General features: G+C 39.1%; 1 protein-coding gene across 1 annotated transcript in view; it reads left to right on the top strand.

Annotated features, from left to right (window-relative positions):
* The first annotated feature begins 2,533 nt into the window (after positions 1–2,533).
* Positions 2,534–16,964, top strand: part of POLD3 (DNA polymerase delta 3, accessory subunit) — a 48,250-nt gene continuing 33,819 nt past the window's right edge. The window contains exons 1-3 of the mRNA XM_059132693.1: positions 2,534–2,713; positions 4,226–4,281; positions 9,823–9,925. Of these exons, the coding sequence (XP_058988676.1) occupies positions 2,654–2,713; positions 4,226–4,281; positions 9,823–9,925 (219 nt within the window). The 5' untranslated portion in view covers positions 2,534–2,653. The remainder of the gene's footprint in view (positions 2,714–4,225; positions 4,282–9,822; positions 9,926–16,964) is intronic.

Here is a 16,964-nt window from a genome sequence, read left to right as displayed (position 1 = left end):
GAGCTCCCCCTGCTGACCACCCAAGTCTATTCCAAACTAGGTTTCCTTTTATTAATTGTTCACAAGAGCTGTTGCTAAAAATTAAATTATATAAAATTACAATTAAATCATGTTAAAAACAAACACAACAAATGTTCAAATATCATCACTTTCTAATTATTTTACTACATTTTACTGCCATATGTGCTCTTGAGGTTATTTGTTTATTCTACATATATTGTGGAAGTAATGGTGTGATACTGTGTGTATTTACCTAACTCTTCGTTTCGTAACATCAATATCAGGAGCTTGAAATCTGCCATGATGGGAGTATATACACCACAGACAACGTCAACCCCTACAAATCAGGGCTTTTTTTTTTTTTTTAAAGATTTTATTTACTTATTTGACAGACAGAGATCACAAGTAGGCAGAGAGGCAGGCAGAGAGAGAGGAGGAAGCAGGCTCTCCGCTGAGCAGAGAGACCGACGTGGGGCTCGATCCCAGGACACTGGGATTATGACCGGAGCTGAAGGCAGAGGCTTTAACCCACTGAGCCACCCAGGCGCCCCCAAATCAGGGCTTTTTAAATTTGATTGTTAAGCATTTATCAATATACCACTGTGTTTTATTGGCCCTGCTTTTAAAGATCATGAAATGGAGGTCTAGAGAAGTTCAGTGATTTGCCTAAGGCCACGCAGAAAGTGGTAAAGCTGGGATTCAAGCCCAGGTTTTTGTTTGTTTGCTTGCTTTTTAAAAGAAAAATAGATTTCCAAAGCCCACATGTGTTCCATTCAGCTCCTCTCCCCTGGGGTAGGAATGTTGAAGCTGGGTAGGCCTCCCAAGGTTAACCACTCATCTGGCTTCTAAAAGTCATGGAACCTTTTAATACTAATATATCTGGCCCATGTTGGGGCAGCTATCCTATATGGTATTATCATCTGCTCACTTTTTGGGCGTGGTGTCAAGACTTTGGTCAATTATCTTGACTTATTTCCCATTCCAGTGGAACAATGACAAGAAACTTGAATTCCAATCCCAACACTACTACCCAACCCCATGGCCTGGAAAATTCATCTCTCCTCTGTTAAAACTCAGCAATCTTAGTCTATAAAACATGGACAAACACAATCCATTTGCAGGGTTGCTATAGGAGCTAGTTAGAAGCTCACTCTCAAGGCACCTGGTATGGCATAGCCTGGTGTATAGTAATATAACCCATCTGTTATTGATTTTATTGTGTGCAGGCATGATGTGAGGGTTTTATATATGTTTTCTCAATTACAACTGTGGCCAAATAGAATTCTTTGATTTTCTCATCTGCTCTTCTCTGTCTTCCACAGCTCAGGAGTCAAATGTATCACCATTTACCTAAAGATTTAGATTCCAAATCTAGGTATTTTCCTTCATTCCTGTCTTTCCTACATTCTATTCATCTGATTCATCAGCAGGTTTTGCTGACTCTAAAAGAAAAACCAAAGTCACTCAGTTCTCTCAACTTGCATTATCGCTATCCTATTTTAAATCATTACCATCCCTCAAATATCTTTATGAGAATGTAAGCTACATGTGAAGAGGCTCTTGTGTATTATTGATCTTGACTATATCTCCAGCACCCAGAACAGTGCCTGGCCCTTAGTAGGCTTTTGCTGTCCTGAATGAATTGCAGAAAAACTTTTAAGTGAGTACTATTATTACTTCTGTATTACAGATCGGGTAACAAGTTTGCAGTGATTAAATGACTTACTTAAGATCACACAATAATGATCAAAACCAGGATTCAAATCCAGGAGTTTGCTCCATTTTCCACCATGCCACCCTACTGAACTACACTGACTTATGCTGAAATCAATTTACTTTAGCTGACATTCTTTACTTTACTTTAGCTGATGGTACTTTAGCTGATGTTAGGAGAAATTTCAGTTGAAATCCCCCAACATGAAAACTTTTCCTGAGAATAAAATTCTTGTGCCCCTTCACACAGCCTCATAGGCGCAGCATGAATTACCTTCTCCAAGTCTCACCTCTCTTCATTGGACTCTCCTCCCAACATTTTACGTACAATCAACTCTTTTTTCTTCCCAGCAAATAGTCCTGCTTCTATCTGAAATATTTATCTTCGCCCATCCCTTCTGGAAAACTATCTGTAATTTCTCACTTCTGAGGAATTATAACAGGCAGCATTTTATCCCAGGTGGCATCACTCTACTAAATTTGCTGGTTTATTTCTGTCTTTATCATTCACTGCTGTGTCTCCAGTGTCTAAGAAGTGTCTGGACTAGGTACTTGACACACCTTTGTTGAATAACGGTATGAAAGGGAAAGGATTATATTATCAATTTTCAGGTGGTAAGGTTGTGGCTCCCAGAGATGAGGTATTTTGTCCTGGGCTAGTCATTAGGTTGTAGACCGAGAGATTTGAAACCACGGCTCCAAATACAAGGTCCCCACATCACCAGCATACTGCAAGCGCCTCACTTCCGTCAGCTCCAACTTACTAGCTCCGCCTACTTGAGTCTGCGCCGTCTCCGAGACTAGTTTGACCCCCCGGCGGCCGCCGTAGTGCGTCGCCTTCGTTGCTGTGGGAAACGACCCGGGACCCGGGAGAGAGAAAGACGTTTCCCGCCGGCGGGAGCTACGTTTGTGGTGGCGGGGCTCGCAGCTCCGTAGCACCATGGCGGACCAGCTTTATCTGGAAAACATAGACGAGTTCGTCACGGACCAGAACAAGATCGTGAGGAGCTAGGACTGGGGGATGTGGGCATGCGACTGGAGTCCTGGGCCTGGCGAGGGTGGTGGGGGTCTAGACCCCTCCGCTCTTGGCCTGGTGGGGACTGGCGGAGGGGAGACAAGTCCCCACGTCCCGGGTCCCAGGGCCGGCGAGGACTTGCGGCTGGGGGAATTCCTCTGGCTCGCGCAAGTCCGCGTCCCTTGGGTGGGCGTGCTGGGCACTGGCAAGGAGTAGGGGCCAAGAAGGACAGGCGTGGAGGGAAGGGCACTGGTAGATAATATTTCTTTTTCTTTCTTTTTAAGATTTTATTTATTTGACAGATCACAAGTAGGCAGAGAGGCAGGCAGGGGTGGGGGCGGCCGGGGAAGAAGGCTCCCTGCTGAACAGAGATGTGGGTCTTGATTCCAGGTCCCTGGGATCATGACCTGAGCCGAAGGCAGCAGAAGCTTTAACCCACTTAGCCCCCCAAGCGCCCCTAGATAATATTTCTAAGGCGTTTCTACACCTGTCTCATAAGTTGGTTGGAGTTTCAAGTCCTACGTTTACTGTTGAGGAAATTGTGTCCTAACTGGGTTCGGTGACCACTTGTTTAACCTTTGAACAGTAGGTTTCCTCCCCCAGGAAATTTGGTATTAGGCTTGACCTGCTTCCCAGGGAGGAATGAAAGATCCAGTGAGATAATGAATGTGAATGGACTTTGCAAACCGTGATAACTGAGTGCTTACTGTGAGCTTGGGGTATATATTATTACATTTAATCATTACAGCGACTCACCCAGAGGGCCATGGAAAGGTCCCTAAAGAAAGTTGAAGCAGAGGGGCAAATGACTTATATATTTATAGTTAGTAAGGGATAGGCAGTTTTCCAACCTAGGTTAGTTTCTTTTGCTAACACGCTTTGCCTCACCTTTGTAAGTCTTAATTACTGGAAACTCAGCATTTAGAATTGGAAGACTTCAAGAGGTGAGGAGCCTACAAGGAAGTGACAAATGACAGGAGAGTTCAAGGAAAGATGGAAGGAAGGTCAAGTCTTGATGCCAGTAGATTGCAGTCTAACCCCAGATACAGTATTCACCAACTTCTTTCATTCCCTGGCCCCTGCACCATCTGTGCCTGTTAATGTTTGTATGGCTGTGACTTTTCTTAGAAGTTTATGAGTCTTATACTTCAAAGTAATCCACTTTCTGGATGAGTTTTAATAGTTGTTAGTGGTGGCTACAAAAAAGGACAGAATGTGAATAAAGGGCACCAGTAAAACAAAAAAAATGTGAAGGAAATGAGAGCTTTTTCTTTGTATATTCAGCCTTTCTTTTTAGACTTTCTGGTTAATTAGCCTGTGAAAGAAACTTTTTAGTATTTGTAAGATAAAGATCTCAGTCCTCCTACTGGCCCAGATGGATGGTTCTTGGAAAAACTAGGGTGGCATAATTATCTCAGAGTAGGAATCTTTAGGAGCCCTTAGGGTTGACCTGCACTCTGGGATCATCTAATGTTAAACAGTTTCTTCTTCTTGCAGGTGACCTACAAATGGCTGAGTTATACACTAGGGGTTCATGTTAACCAAGCCAAACAGTAAGTCCAATTTACTACTAATTTCGCTCACATTAGAATTGTTTTGTTTTAAGCTTTATTGGTAGCCTTGAAATTAGAATTATTTTCCTCTCTTGGAAAATAGGAAAGAATACTATTTTTACTACCTTATACTAGATTTGTCTATTAATTAGGAAATAGGTGGACTTATATACAAATGTGTGGTGATGCATTTACTGGATTTATTTATAACCTTGGCTTCTGGTTAACATCACTTTGTTACTTCAGATTTATAAGTAGGCCAATTTTGTTTACATCTCAGATTTTATATACCTGTTATCTTACATCTTTGTTACATTTTCACATGTGCTCCTTAGGCCCACATGTGGATGTTATTGAAGTACTTTCATAATGAGGTCAACAGGTGTTTGACACAAAGCTGTGTGACAGTATAAGACTGGGGAGAACTATTTAAGTGAAAATTAAAAGGGAGTGTTCAGAATGGCACAGCATTGCCCTTCTTGAATTTGCTGTATCACCTTTGCTTGCTGAAACTTGTTCAACTTGAGGCCAAAAGGGGAAAAGCAGGCTTTTGAATTAACACCAATATTTCTTAAAAATGTTGTCTTTGTCCCAAGGGGAGGGATTGGTGAACAGACTGGGGCCACGTATATTACATTAAACACCCATTTACTTCACTTTATTCCTAAAGGTGGTCTGGGTTTTTTCCCCCCTTTTTTGAGTTGTGGGAGCTTTCTTTGAGTCAGGGAATGTTCCATGAATCTTAGAAAATTCCTGATACCTAGAATGTGTTGATTTGGCTTTATGTGGACTGCTGTTTGACAGACTTTGAATCAGGCTTTGACTGTGATGTTCATGCATTCAAGACCTGAAACTCTTGGCCTATGGATGAATTTGTACTGATTTTGACTATCTGAGATTTCTGTTGCTAATGCAGGTGCTGACCCAAACCCAAGAGTTTCAGGTAACTTTTAGAATGGGACACGTATAAGACTAATTGTTATGATTATAGATGTTAATGAAATAACTATTACTGTATAAACCTGTTGGGGCTTAAAGGTGCATATTGAGGACTGGAGATGAAATAAAGTTGCCTGTAAATTTTATCATAGTTACCTTGATTACCTGAATTTTTATAGAATTAACATACTGACTAGCCCCTGTCTCTCACTGAACTTCATCCCATACCAATCTCTACCTCACTTACACTGTAGCCATATTTGTCCTTTTGTTCATTAACTTTGCCAGACTTATTTCTACCTTAGGACATTTGAACCCTTCCCTCTGTTTGGAATGCTCTTCTCCCAGCTGTCCTCATCCTTTAAGTTTTAGTTCAAATGTCACACATTACTTTTTACAACAACCCTTCCCTAATGCTCTGTTTTAGTAACCCCACCCCATCCTAATTCTCTGTCATATCACTCCGTTAATTGCGTTCCTAATTTTTTTTTTTTGAAAAACGGCTTTATTGAGATATAATTCATATACCATGTAGTTCACCCATTGAAAATACATAATTCAGTAATTTTTTGGTGTATTTACAGAGTTATGCAGCCATCACTCTAATTAGTTATAGAACATTTTCATCACCCCCAAAGAAACCCTGTATCCATTAGAAGTCACTTAGCATTTTCTCTCCACTCCTTTCTCTTCCCTCCCCCACCCTCCCGGCATTACCTATACTGGTCATTTTGTGTGAATGGAATCCTGTAATATATAATCTCGTGTGTCTGGTTTCTTTCACTTAGCGTAATGTTTTCAAGGTTTGTCCGTGCTGTAGTATGTATCAGTACTTAATTCCTTTTCGTGGCTGAATAATACTCCATCATATGGCAGGTTATTTCCCTAGGGCTGCCATAACAGAATGCTATGAACAAGGCGGCTTAAAACAACAAATTTATTGTCTTGCAGATCTAGAGGCTAGAATTCCAACATTAAGGTGTTGGCAGGGTCATCCTCTCTCTGAAACCTGTAGAGAAGAATCCTTCATTCCTTCCTAGATTCTGGCAGTCTTCCTAGATTTGCTGGCAGTCTTTCACATTCTTTGGCCTATAGCTACATAGTGCTAGTGTCTATGTTTGTTGTCACATGGCATTCTTCCTATATGCCATGTGTTCACCTGGCTGTCATATAAAGATACCAGTCATATTGGATTAGGAATCCACCCTACTCTAATATGACCTCATCTTACCTGATTACAATCGCAAAGATCCTCTTTCCAAGGAAGGTCACATTCTGAGGCACTGGTGGTTAGGACTTCAACATACCTTTTGGGGGTTGGGGGAGAGCAGGGACACAGTTCAACCCATAACATACTTAAATAGTATATTTTATTTCTCATTATCAATTGATGGACATTTGGGTTTTTCCACATTTTGGGTATTATAAATAATGCTTCTGTGAATATTTGTATACAAGTTTTTATGTGGACATACGTATTCAGTTCTCTTAGATATATACCTATTTCTGGGTCATATATAACATTTTGAGGAACTGCCAAGCTGTATTTTAAAGTGGCTGCACTAATTTAAAATCCCACCAGTAAGGTATGGGGATTCCAGTTTCTCCACATTCTTGCCAACTCTTTATCATCTGTCTTTTATTTTAGCCATCTCCTAGTGGTATAAAGTGGTATTATTATGGTTTTGATTTGCTTTGCTTTTCTATGATGACCAATGATGTTGATCATCTTTTCCTGTGCTTGTTAGCTATTTGTGTATCTATAACTATTCAGATCCTTGCTCTGTTTTTTCACTGGGTTGTCTTCTTATTGTTAAGTTGTAAATACCACTTTATGGATACAAGATCCTGATCAAATACATATGTGCTGCCGAAGTGAGCACCTGATCAGATAAATGATTTGTAAAAATTTTATCCTGTTCTGTGGGTTGTCTTTGCCCTTTCTCTCTCTCTTTTTTTTTTAAAGATTTCTTAGAAATTTATTTAACAGAGAGAGAGAGATCACAAGTAGGCAGAGACAAAGGGGGAAGCAGGCTCCCTGCTGAGCAGAGAGCCCGATGCAGAGTTCACTCCCAGGACCTGAGCCAAAGGCAGAGGCTTAACCCACTGAACCACCCAGGTGCCCCTTGATGGTACTTTTTGTTTTGTTTTGAAAGATTTTTATTTATTTATTTGGCAGACAGAGATCATAAGTAGGCAGAGAGAGAGGAGGAAGCAGGCTCCCCGCTGAGCAGAGAGCCCAATGCGGGGCTCCATCCCAGGACCCTGGGATCATGACCTGAGCCGAAGGCAGAGGCTTTAACCCACTGAGCCCCCAGGCGCCCCAATGGTACTTTTTGAAACACCAAAGTTTTTATTGTTGATGAAGCCCAATTTATTTCTTTTATCTTTTTTTAAAATACTATTTTTATATTTTTTTATCTTTTAAAGATTTTATTTATTGATTTGTCAGAGAGAGAGCACAAGTTGGGGAGCAGTAGGCAGAGGGAGAGGCAAGCGGAGGGAGAAGCAGGCTTCCTGCTGAGCAAGGAGCCCAGTGTGGGACTCGATCCTGGGACCCTGGCATCATGACCTGAGCCGAAGGCAGACGCTTAACAGACTGGCCCACCCAGCGGTCCTTAAAATACCATTTTTAAGTAAGCTTTACACCCAGTGTGGGAATTGAGCTCACGAACCCCAAGATCAAGAATCACCTGTTCTTCCAGTTGAGCAAGGGAGGCGCCACTGTTTCTTTTATCTTTTGTTACTTGTGCTCTGTATATGGTATCTGAGAAGGCTTTGCTCAATCTAAGGTCATGAAGATTTACTTCTAGGTTTTATTCTAAGAGTTTTGTAGTTTTAGCTCTTACAACAGTAATTATCACTATATTCAAGGTTTCTACATAGCATGTGCTTGTTAACATCTTAAAAAATACTTGAGTCCTCACAATAAGAATACACTGTAGTTTTCAAATTAGGGTGTTGGCTCAAGCTAATTTTATTTTATTTATTTTTATTTTTAATTTTAGAGAAGGGTCAGAGAAAGAGGGAGGGAAAGAGAATCTCAAGCAGGCTCCATGCCCAGTGCAGCACCCAATGCTGGGCTCAGTCCCAGACTCCTAAGATCATGACCAGAGTCAAAATCAAGAGCTGTACGCTTAACTGACTGAGCCACCCAGGCACCACAACTCAAACTAATTTTAAATGAAGCCCTAAAATATGCAAATAGGCACTATTTCTTCCAGGAGTCATTTCGTATATGGTGTAAAGAGAGGGTCCAGTTTCATTTCTTTGCATGTGGATATCCAGTTGATCCAGAATTTTATACTTATTACTATCTGACATTTTCTAGGGCTGCCTGCCTGCATGAGAATGTAAACTCCATGAAGGTGGGGAACATGTTTATCAGGTTGATCACTTTTCCAATTACTCTTACTATGAAACAAATTATCCCCAAATTTAACAGCTTGAAACAACCATTTTATTATGTTCATAAATTCTTTTAGTTTGGAATTTGGGCAGGGCACAGTGTGAATGGTTTATCTCTGCTCCATAGTGTCTGGTGCTTTGGCTGGGGTCCTGATCATGTGGGCATCTTTTTTTTTTTTTTTAAGATTTTTTTTTTTTTTTTAGTTGACAGAGTGGGAGAGAGCAAGCACAAGCAGGGGGAGTGGGAGGCAAGGGGGAAGCAGGCTCCCCACTGAGCAAGGAGCCAAGGTCAGGTTCAATCCCAGAACCCTGAAATCATGACCTGTGCCAAAGGCAGCCGCTTAACTGACTGAGTCACCCAGGTGCCCCTTAATAAAATTGGAATTTCAGAACTAAACACTTTCAATCATCTACATAGTGGTTCTTAATGTTTTAGAGTAATCCCTCAGAGAATCTGTTAAAAACCCTAAACTCTCTCCCCACAAAAAACACACAAGCATTTTGCTTGCAGTTTGGGTGGTGGAGGGTTATAAATGGCCATATGAGTCCCATACAGCTCCTGGTTTTATACCTCAGGATTAAGAGGCTTAGAAGAATTAATTAACTTATCCAGGAGCGCATAGTTAGTGATTGAACTGTTCCTTGACTCGTTGTAGCATAGTTAGTGATTGAACTGTTCCTTGACTTGTTGTATCCATTGTTTGTTACTGCCACTGTTTTAAAGCAGGTTCAGTGCCTTTTGGCTTGTTACTAGATTTCTTTTATTTCAATTGTTTGGTCACTGTGCCAACGCAATACAAGTTGATTCCAACCTGTATGTCCTGTCTAAAGTCTGTCTTTTTTTTACGGGGCGCCTGAGTGGCTCAGTGGGTTAAGCCTCTATCTTCGGCTTAGGTCCTGGTCTCAGGGTCCTGGGATCGAGCCCTACATTGGCCTCTCTGCTCTGTAGGGAGCCTGCTTCCCCCTCTCTCTCTGTCTACTTGTGATCTCTCTCTGTCAAATAAATAAATAAAATCTTTAAAAAAAAAAAAAAAGTCTTTCTTTTTTTAACTTTCTGTCCATGGCAGCAAAAATATTCTGTAAAAAATTTTATAGACTGTCAGATTTAATATATCTGACTTTTACATCATGAATTAAGAGTCAATGAGGTAAAAACTCTTACAATTAATGACTTGTACCTTTTGTTTGGAACAGGATGCTCTATGATTATGTTGAAAGGAAGCGAAAGGAGAATTCGGGAGCCCAGCTGCATGTCACGTATTTAGTGTCTGGCAGTCTCATTCAGAATGGACATTCTGTAAGTTGTCAGAATCTTACAATGAACTGTTTGAGCCATAAACAGTGTTATATAAAATAACATGGAAATAAACAGGATGCAATATTACGGAAGTTTTAAAAGACAACTGCAAGTTTTTGTGGGTTTTTTTTTTTTTTTTTTTTTTTGTATTTTTAGACTAAACCTAAAACCCTGAGAAGCTTGGGTATTATCTTGGCTGCGATGCAGAGACAATATCATGATTATGCAGTTTTCTTAGGCAGTAAGACATTAGGAGACTGCTCTTTTATTCCTCTTTCTTCCTCTTGAAAGTATATTGGGGACAGGGATGGTTAATTTCCAGACTGTTCAGATGTCAGTCCACAAACTCAGGTGTCCAGGAAGTCCAGTTTTACTTATTTTTTACCTGAGTGTGATTTCAGTTTGAGCTTTAATTTTGGTCAGTTTAGTGGCTGAAGGATGGGGATGTTGGGGCTGAGCTAATGCGGTGCAGAGGCAGAGGCCAGGAACATCCTTGTTCTCATGTATCTTTTTATAGTCCCATCTTGCATCTTGTCATCCATCAACACAGGTCACTGCTGTGTTTTCATCGTCCTGACCACAAAGCTTTCTCGGGCCTATTGATTTTCTCTGAGCTACTTCCATGTCCCTCTTAGGGGCACAAGGATCATCCCATTACTCCCATGCCTGAAAGGGCACCAGAAGCTCTGCTGAGATAACTCATTCCTTTCCCTGTGCTGGACTGATCTTTGGGAACTTTGATAATTTCTCCTCTCTGACTTCCTCTCAGAAGTAAGGTATACCTCTTCTGTTCTCACTTCCCCAAACCTCTACACTGAAGGCTCTTTTGCTCCCACCACTACCACCAATAGGCCTCCATAGAATTTAGCCTAAGGATTAGGTTTCCTTCTCAGTGATCCAGTAATACATGTTTTTCTCTTCCCTTTTGACTTTCCCTTGGAGTCCTAAGTTCAGAAAAGCCTGATTTATCAAAATACTGATTGGATTTATCTTGTAGCAAGAGTCCCAAGCATGTGAGATTTAAAATGAAATGGCATTTTAATAATTTACAAGGTGAAACAACTGCTATGAGGATCCAATCCTTATATTGTATGACCAGCATTTTCTTTCCTTATTGGTAAGCTATTTGGCAAACTAGATGATAATCAAGACATTTTTAAGTGTAGGCAGAATCAGATGTCATTATATATCAGAAACACAAAATTAAGCAGACCTTATTCATTTGGTCCTAGAAATAAACCTGCTACCAGAATCCTTTCTGTGCATGGCTCTGGAATGGATACTGCCCAAGTTTACATCTGAATGTCTTCTTTCCTTTTGTATCTGGGATTAACTAGCCCCCTCTGTTTCTTTCTTTAATTAGTCAATGCCTTCAATCTAGTCATGTTAGTTCTTTACATTCCTTTAAAGCACTCTTGTATTCCTTTAAAGCAGTCGTTTGAATTTTTTTGATCACTGATTCGTTTGAGAATCTGGAAGCAAAATACATATGTTGACATACTCATAAAATTTTTAGTGTTCACAGATCTTCTGGAACAGGGTCCAAGGTTAAGAATTTGTGGGTTTTTTTGTTTTGTTTTACAGATTTTATTTATTTGACAGACAGAGATCACAAGTAGGCAGAGGCAGGCAAAGAGAGAGAGAGGGACGCAGGCTCCCCTCCTAGCAGAGAGCCTGACTCGGGGCTCAATCCCAGGACCCTGGGATCATGACCTGAGCTGAAGGCAGAGGCTTTAACCCACTGAGCCACCCAGGCGTCCCAAGAATTTATGTTTAAGGTAGAGTTGTAGATTTTTATTCTAATGCACATGACGAGGTTCTTAATTTCAAATCCTCAGGTGGTCTTCAGGGTTTGGGGGGTTTGGGGATGAATCCCCAAAAGTACATTTAAATTGTGTTCCTCAAGGGCAGCTGGGTAGCTCAGCCCCAGGGTCCTGGGATCTAGCCCCAAGTCAAGCTCCCTGCTCAGTGGGGAGCCTGCTTCTCCCTCTCCCTCTGCCTGCCACTCTGCCTACTTGTGCTCTCTCTCCATCTCTCTGTCAAGTAAATAAATAAAATCTATAAATAAATAAATAAATAAATAGTGTTCCTCGGGGCATTTTTTTGAAACCAATCTTTCAAAATGATATGTAACTTATAATGAGTTAAAGAACTTCTATGCTGTGGCTTGCTTATAGAAGGCATTCTGTTTCTCAATTTAAGTGCGCATTTAAATCCTGCTTTTGTTAAGCAGCAGAATGATTTTTCAAATGAAATTTTAGAATCCTAACATATAAAACATATTAAGAGTAGAGTTGCTGTTGCTGCAGTGGTTGTGAGAATTTTGGAGCCTTGTACTCACCCTCTAAACAGCCTCACAGGGCAGCTTTGCAGAACCCTCTGGAATTACAGATTGAATGTGGGTGCTTACCCATGCTTTTTCCTTAAAGAAAGCCCTCCTAAGGAAAGGCAGATGATTAAGCATAATGTCATGTTTTGTTCTTATTTCTTCTGATATCTTTTTAAAGTTTTAAGTGTTTTTAGAAAGAAAAAGAACACTGGCTTTGATGGATTTTTAAAAATATAAATTTTTTTTTTTAAAGATTTTATTTATTTATTTGACAGAGAGAGATCACAAGTAGGCAGAGAGGCAGGCAGAGAGAATGAGAGGAGGAAGCAGGCTCCCTGCTGAACAGAGAGCCCGATGCGGGGCTCGATGCCAGGACCCTGAGATCATGACCTGAGCCGAAGGCAGCGGCTTAACCCACTGAGCCACCCAGGCGCCCAAAATATAAAATTTTTTTAAGTGATCATCATTATTTTTTTTAAAAAATATTTTATTTATTTGCCAGAGAGAGAGATTGAGTACACACAAGCAGGCAGAGAGGCAGAGGCAGCGAGAGAAGCAGACTCCCTGCCAAGCAAGCAGCCCGATATGGGACTCCATCCGAGGACCCTGGGATCATGACCTGAGCCGAAGGCAGCTGCTTAACGAACTGAGCCACCCAGGCGCCCCATAGTGATCATTATTGTACAAAATATTATTTAAAAAAAAAAAAACGAAAACAAAGTGAAAGCCGCCTTCTAATCGCAACCCAGAGAATTATTTGAAAATTTCAAGGGAGTGTTTTGTTAATTTTCTTTTTGTGGTTTTGAAGGTTGACAGCCTAATCTATGCTTTCTGAAGTTCCCCACTAGCTGTACATCTAATGATTGTTGCCAAGATTGATTTTTATTGTTGCCTAGACTATTAATTCACTAGGAATTACAAAATGGTAATGTTCTGTCATTTTTTCTGCATGTGTTGACTGGAATTTTTCTATAAAGAACAACTTTCTCAGGACGCCTGGGTGGCTCAGTTGGTTGGACAACTGCCTTCGGCTCAGGTCATGATCCTGGAGTCCCGGGATCGAGTCCCGCATCAGGCTCCCAGCTCCATGGGGAGTCTGCTTCTCTCTCTGACCTTCTCCTCATTAATGCTCTCTCTCACTGTCTCTCTCTCAAGTAAATAAATAAAATCTTTAAAAAAAAAAAAATCTTAAAAAAAAAAAAACCAACTTTCTCTCATTAAATAGCCATATTTTCTTTTTTTTTTCTTTAACTGCTGTAAAGTTCAGAGGGCTTACCTCAGCCAGGCTCTGAGTTTGTGGATACTGAACTTCTGTGTCCATCTTAAAAGGAACCCACTGAAGCAGAGCTCTACCCTGGTCTATGTTGTTCAGCATCAGCAAGGTGGCATTTCAACTGTGTCATTTTTATGCATTTTCAGTATCCCTTGAGGCAACATTTAGCCACACTGAGCTGTGTGAGCTGTTTCAATTTTCTCCTGAAGCTACCAATTTTTGTTTTTAGGGCCTTACTTACAAAGTTGCACAAGTTTTAGTGGATAGTTCCTACTGTTCCTTTTCTCATTAACTCTGTAATTTTTATTGTGTATAAATAAAATATGAATTAGAATAATTCATAAAATAGAATATGACTTTTTTTGGAATGACTTGCTTTTTTAAAAGAGAAAATGCATTATGAAAACATACTAATATTCCCAGTTCTAATTTACAGCTATGTTTTTTCTTTTTAACTTGGTTGATTTTATACTGCTTTTTTCTCTTACGTTGTAAATTTTGGTAGTTCTTAATATTTTTCATAAATTTATATTTGCTTTAGTCAAACATAACAAGATTTAGAAAAGCAAAACTATTATTTTTACTAGTAATATGATTACTAAAAACAGTTTAAGATTTCTTTGTAGTTCCTTTTGTCTGTAGGATATATCCTACTACGGATGCACAGTCAGCCTGTATTTTAGTTACTTGCAATAACTCCTCTCTGGTTAAACCACCAGCTCAGTATCTCGTTAAATTACAATCTTTACCCACTTTCAATTTTTAGGTTCCCTGCTTTCCTTACAGGTAACTATGTTAAAAGATTTTGCTTCTCTTTCCATTGTTGTTTGAATGTATTTTTTATATATTCAAATATATATTCATATTACCCCCTTTTTTTAGACAAAAGTTTTCATACTATATACTCTATTTTTACATTTTGCTCTTTCTTTTTTTTTTTTTAAAGATTTTATTTATTTATTTGACAGAGAGAGAGAGAGACATCACAAGTAGGAAGAGAGGCAGGCAGAGAGAGAGGAGGAAGCAGGCTCCCCACTGAGCAGAGAGCCTGATTTGGGGCTCGATCCCAGGACCCCAGCTGGGATCATGACCTGAGCCGAAGGCAGAGGCTTTAACTCACTAAGCCACCCAGGCATCCCTCACCTGATCCTACATTGATCTACTTTAGTTTTTTCAGCAGTCCCTTTTTTTTAAATTAATTTTTTATTTTTTTATTAACATATAATGTATTATTAGACCCAGGGGTATAGGTCTGTGATTGCCAGGTTTACATACTTCTCAGCACTCACCATAGCACATACCATCCCCAATGTCCCAGCAGTCCCTTTTTAATAGTTTTTTGAGTCATTTACAGTATTTCACCATTACAGATAGTGTTGTAGTGAATATATGGTTTGTATATTTTGCCACATTTAGGGTTACATTTTCCTAGGATTCCTAAGGTGTATATGTACTGCATTGGGTAATTGCCAATACCTCTCCATTTTTCATTCCCATGAGTGATGTGTGAGAGACCCCTTCTCCACACAATGTGTGTTGTCATCTGTTTCAGGGTCAGTTGCATTTCTTTTCCTTTGCCTGTTTTTCTAAAGAAGTGTCCTTCTCCATTTTGGAAGCAATATACTAATACTCTTTGTGATGTGAGTTGCAGATATTTTTGTCTTTGTACTTTGTGCTTAAAGTTTATTTTTGTCATTTGAAGTTGTATATTTGTTAGTTTAATGGATAATTTAAGTGAACTCTTACTGTTCATAGTTAGGAAACCTTTCCTTATTCTCAGATTGTATCTGTTTATATTTATCCATTTATAGAAGAATTCATCCATATTTTCTTACAGTATATGTATGGTTTCATTCTTTATATTTAAATCTTTGCTTGATTTAGAAGGTATTCCAGATCTGAGCGACAGATCCAATTTTTATTTGGATCCATATGATTATATATTAATTCTTATTAAGAATTCTTATTAAAAACTTCTTACTAAGAAGTCGCTTTTACTTACACTATTTGAGATGCTGTGTTTGCTTTTTTGTTTGTGTTCACAGTTATAAAATTTAGTTTTATTTTAATACAATAATACTAATGTATGCCAGATAACCTATTGATAATTCATGTTTAGTAGTGCACACATTTTTAGGAAGCATGTAATAAACATTCATAGAAAATTTTGTAAAGAATGAAATGTTTACTATAATCCTTCTTAAAAGCCTTGGTCCATTTTGAAAGATCAACCTTGAATTTTTAAAAAATCAAAAGAAAGGAAAATAAACACACAAAATACATAAGAAACACATGCTAGGCATTCATATTTTAAGTGTCCTTAGTAAAATAGGCTAAATTTTCAAAGGCAGTTAATAACAGCTTTTACAAGGACTTATTTCATTTGATTTAGCACCAAGTAAAGTAAGTATGCCATTGAAGAATCATGTTTCTCCTCTAGCTCTCATGTTGCTCCATTCTTCCTACCAGGCCACAGGACATCAGCAAGCATCCTTGTTGCCCACTGAGGGATTAAATATTTTTGTTTTAATATGGCTATTCAGATTATACTTGCCGATAAAGGTTTTTCCTGTCAGATAAGTGAACATAACTATGGTGGTCATCATTAGAGGTGTTAATTTTGATTAGGAATAAAGAGCTCATTCAGCAAACTCAGTTATTTTCCTGGCCTTTTTTAACTTGGCATATAAATACTTTTAATTATTTTACTAATTATGATTGTTATTGTTATATATATCAAGGTAATTTTCCCCAAGGATACCTGATCTTTTTCTATTTCCTGATGATAAAGTATTCTTGCTTTACTAGTGTTATGGGTTTCTTTTCTTTTCTTTTTTCTTTTTTTGGACTTTAATTGGTTACTCATCAAGGCAGAGCTTACATTTTGATTAAAAAACAAAACTAACTAGATCCTGAGGTGCCTTGGTGGCTCAGTTGTTAAGTGCCTGTCTACAGTCCTGGGATCGACCCCTGCATTGGGCTCCCTGCTCAATGGGAAGCCTGCTTCTCCCTCTCCCACTCTCCCTCTCTTGCTATGTCTCTGTCTAACAAATAAATAAATAAATAATATTTAAAAAAAACAAAACTAACTAGATCTTAAAGCACATGTTTCTAAGCTGAATAACATGAAAACATTAAGACTTTAATTACATATTCTGTTGAAAATTTGACTTGGGTGTTTCTGCAAGAACTTATGTCAATTTCTAACATAAATCATATCCCTCAGTGCCTGTGTATTCTCAAAAGAAAAATCTTGGGGAAATGAATTTTCTTATGAGCTAATTAATATACTTTGTAACAAATTGAAAATTCTGAGTAAACTGAAGGTATGTTTAACAACAAAATAAATTCAGCTTACATGGCTAGTTTATAAATGTCTTAGTGTAGGGGTGCTGGGTGGCTTAGTTAAGTGTCTGACTCTTGGTCTCAGGTCATGA

This window comes from Mustela lutreola, chromosome 1, assembly GCF_030435805.1.
Source record: "Mustela lutreola isolate mMusLut2 chromosome 1, mMusLut2.pri, whole genome shotgun sequence".
In the NCBI taxonomy this organism is placed as follows: Eukaryota; Metazoa; Chordata; class Mammalia; order Carnivora; family Mustelidae; genus Mustela; species Mustela lutreola.
The sequence above is the reverse complement of the archived record's forward strand: the minus strand, read 5'-3'. Positions and strand labels throughout refer to the sequence as shown.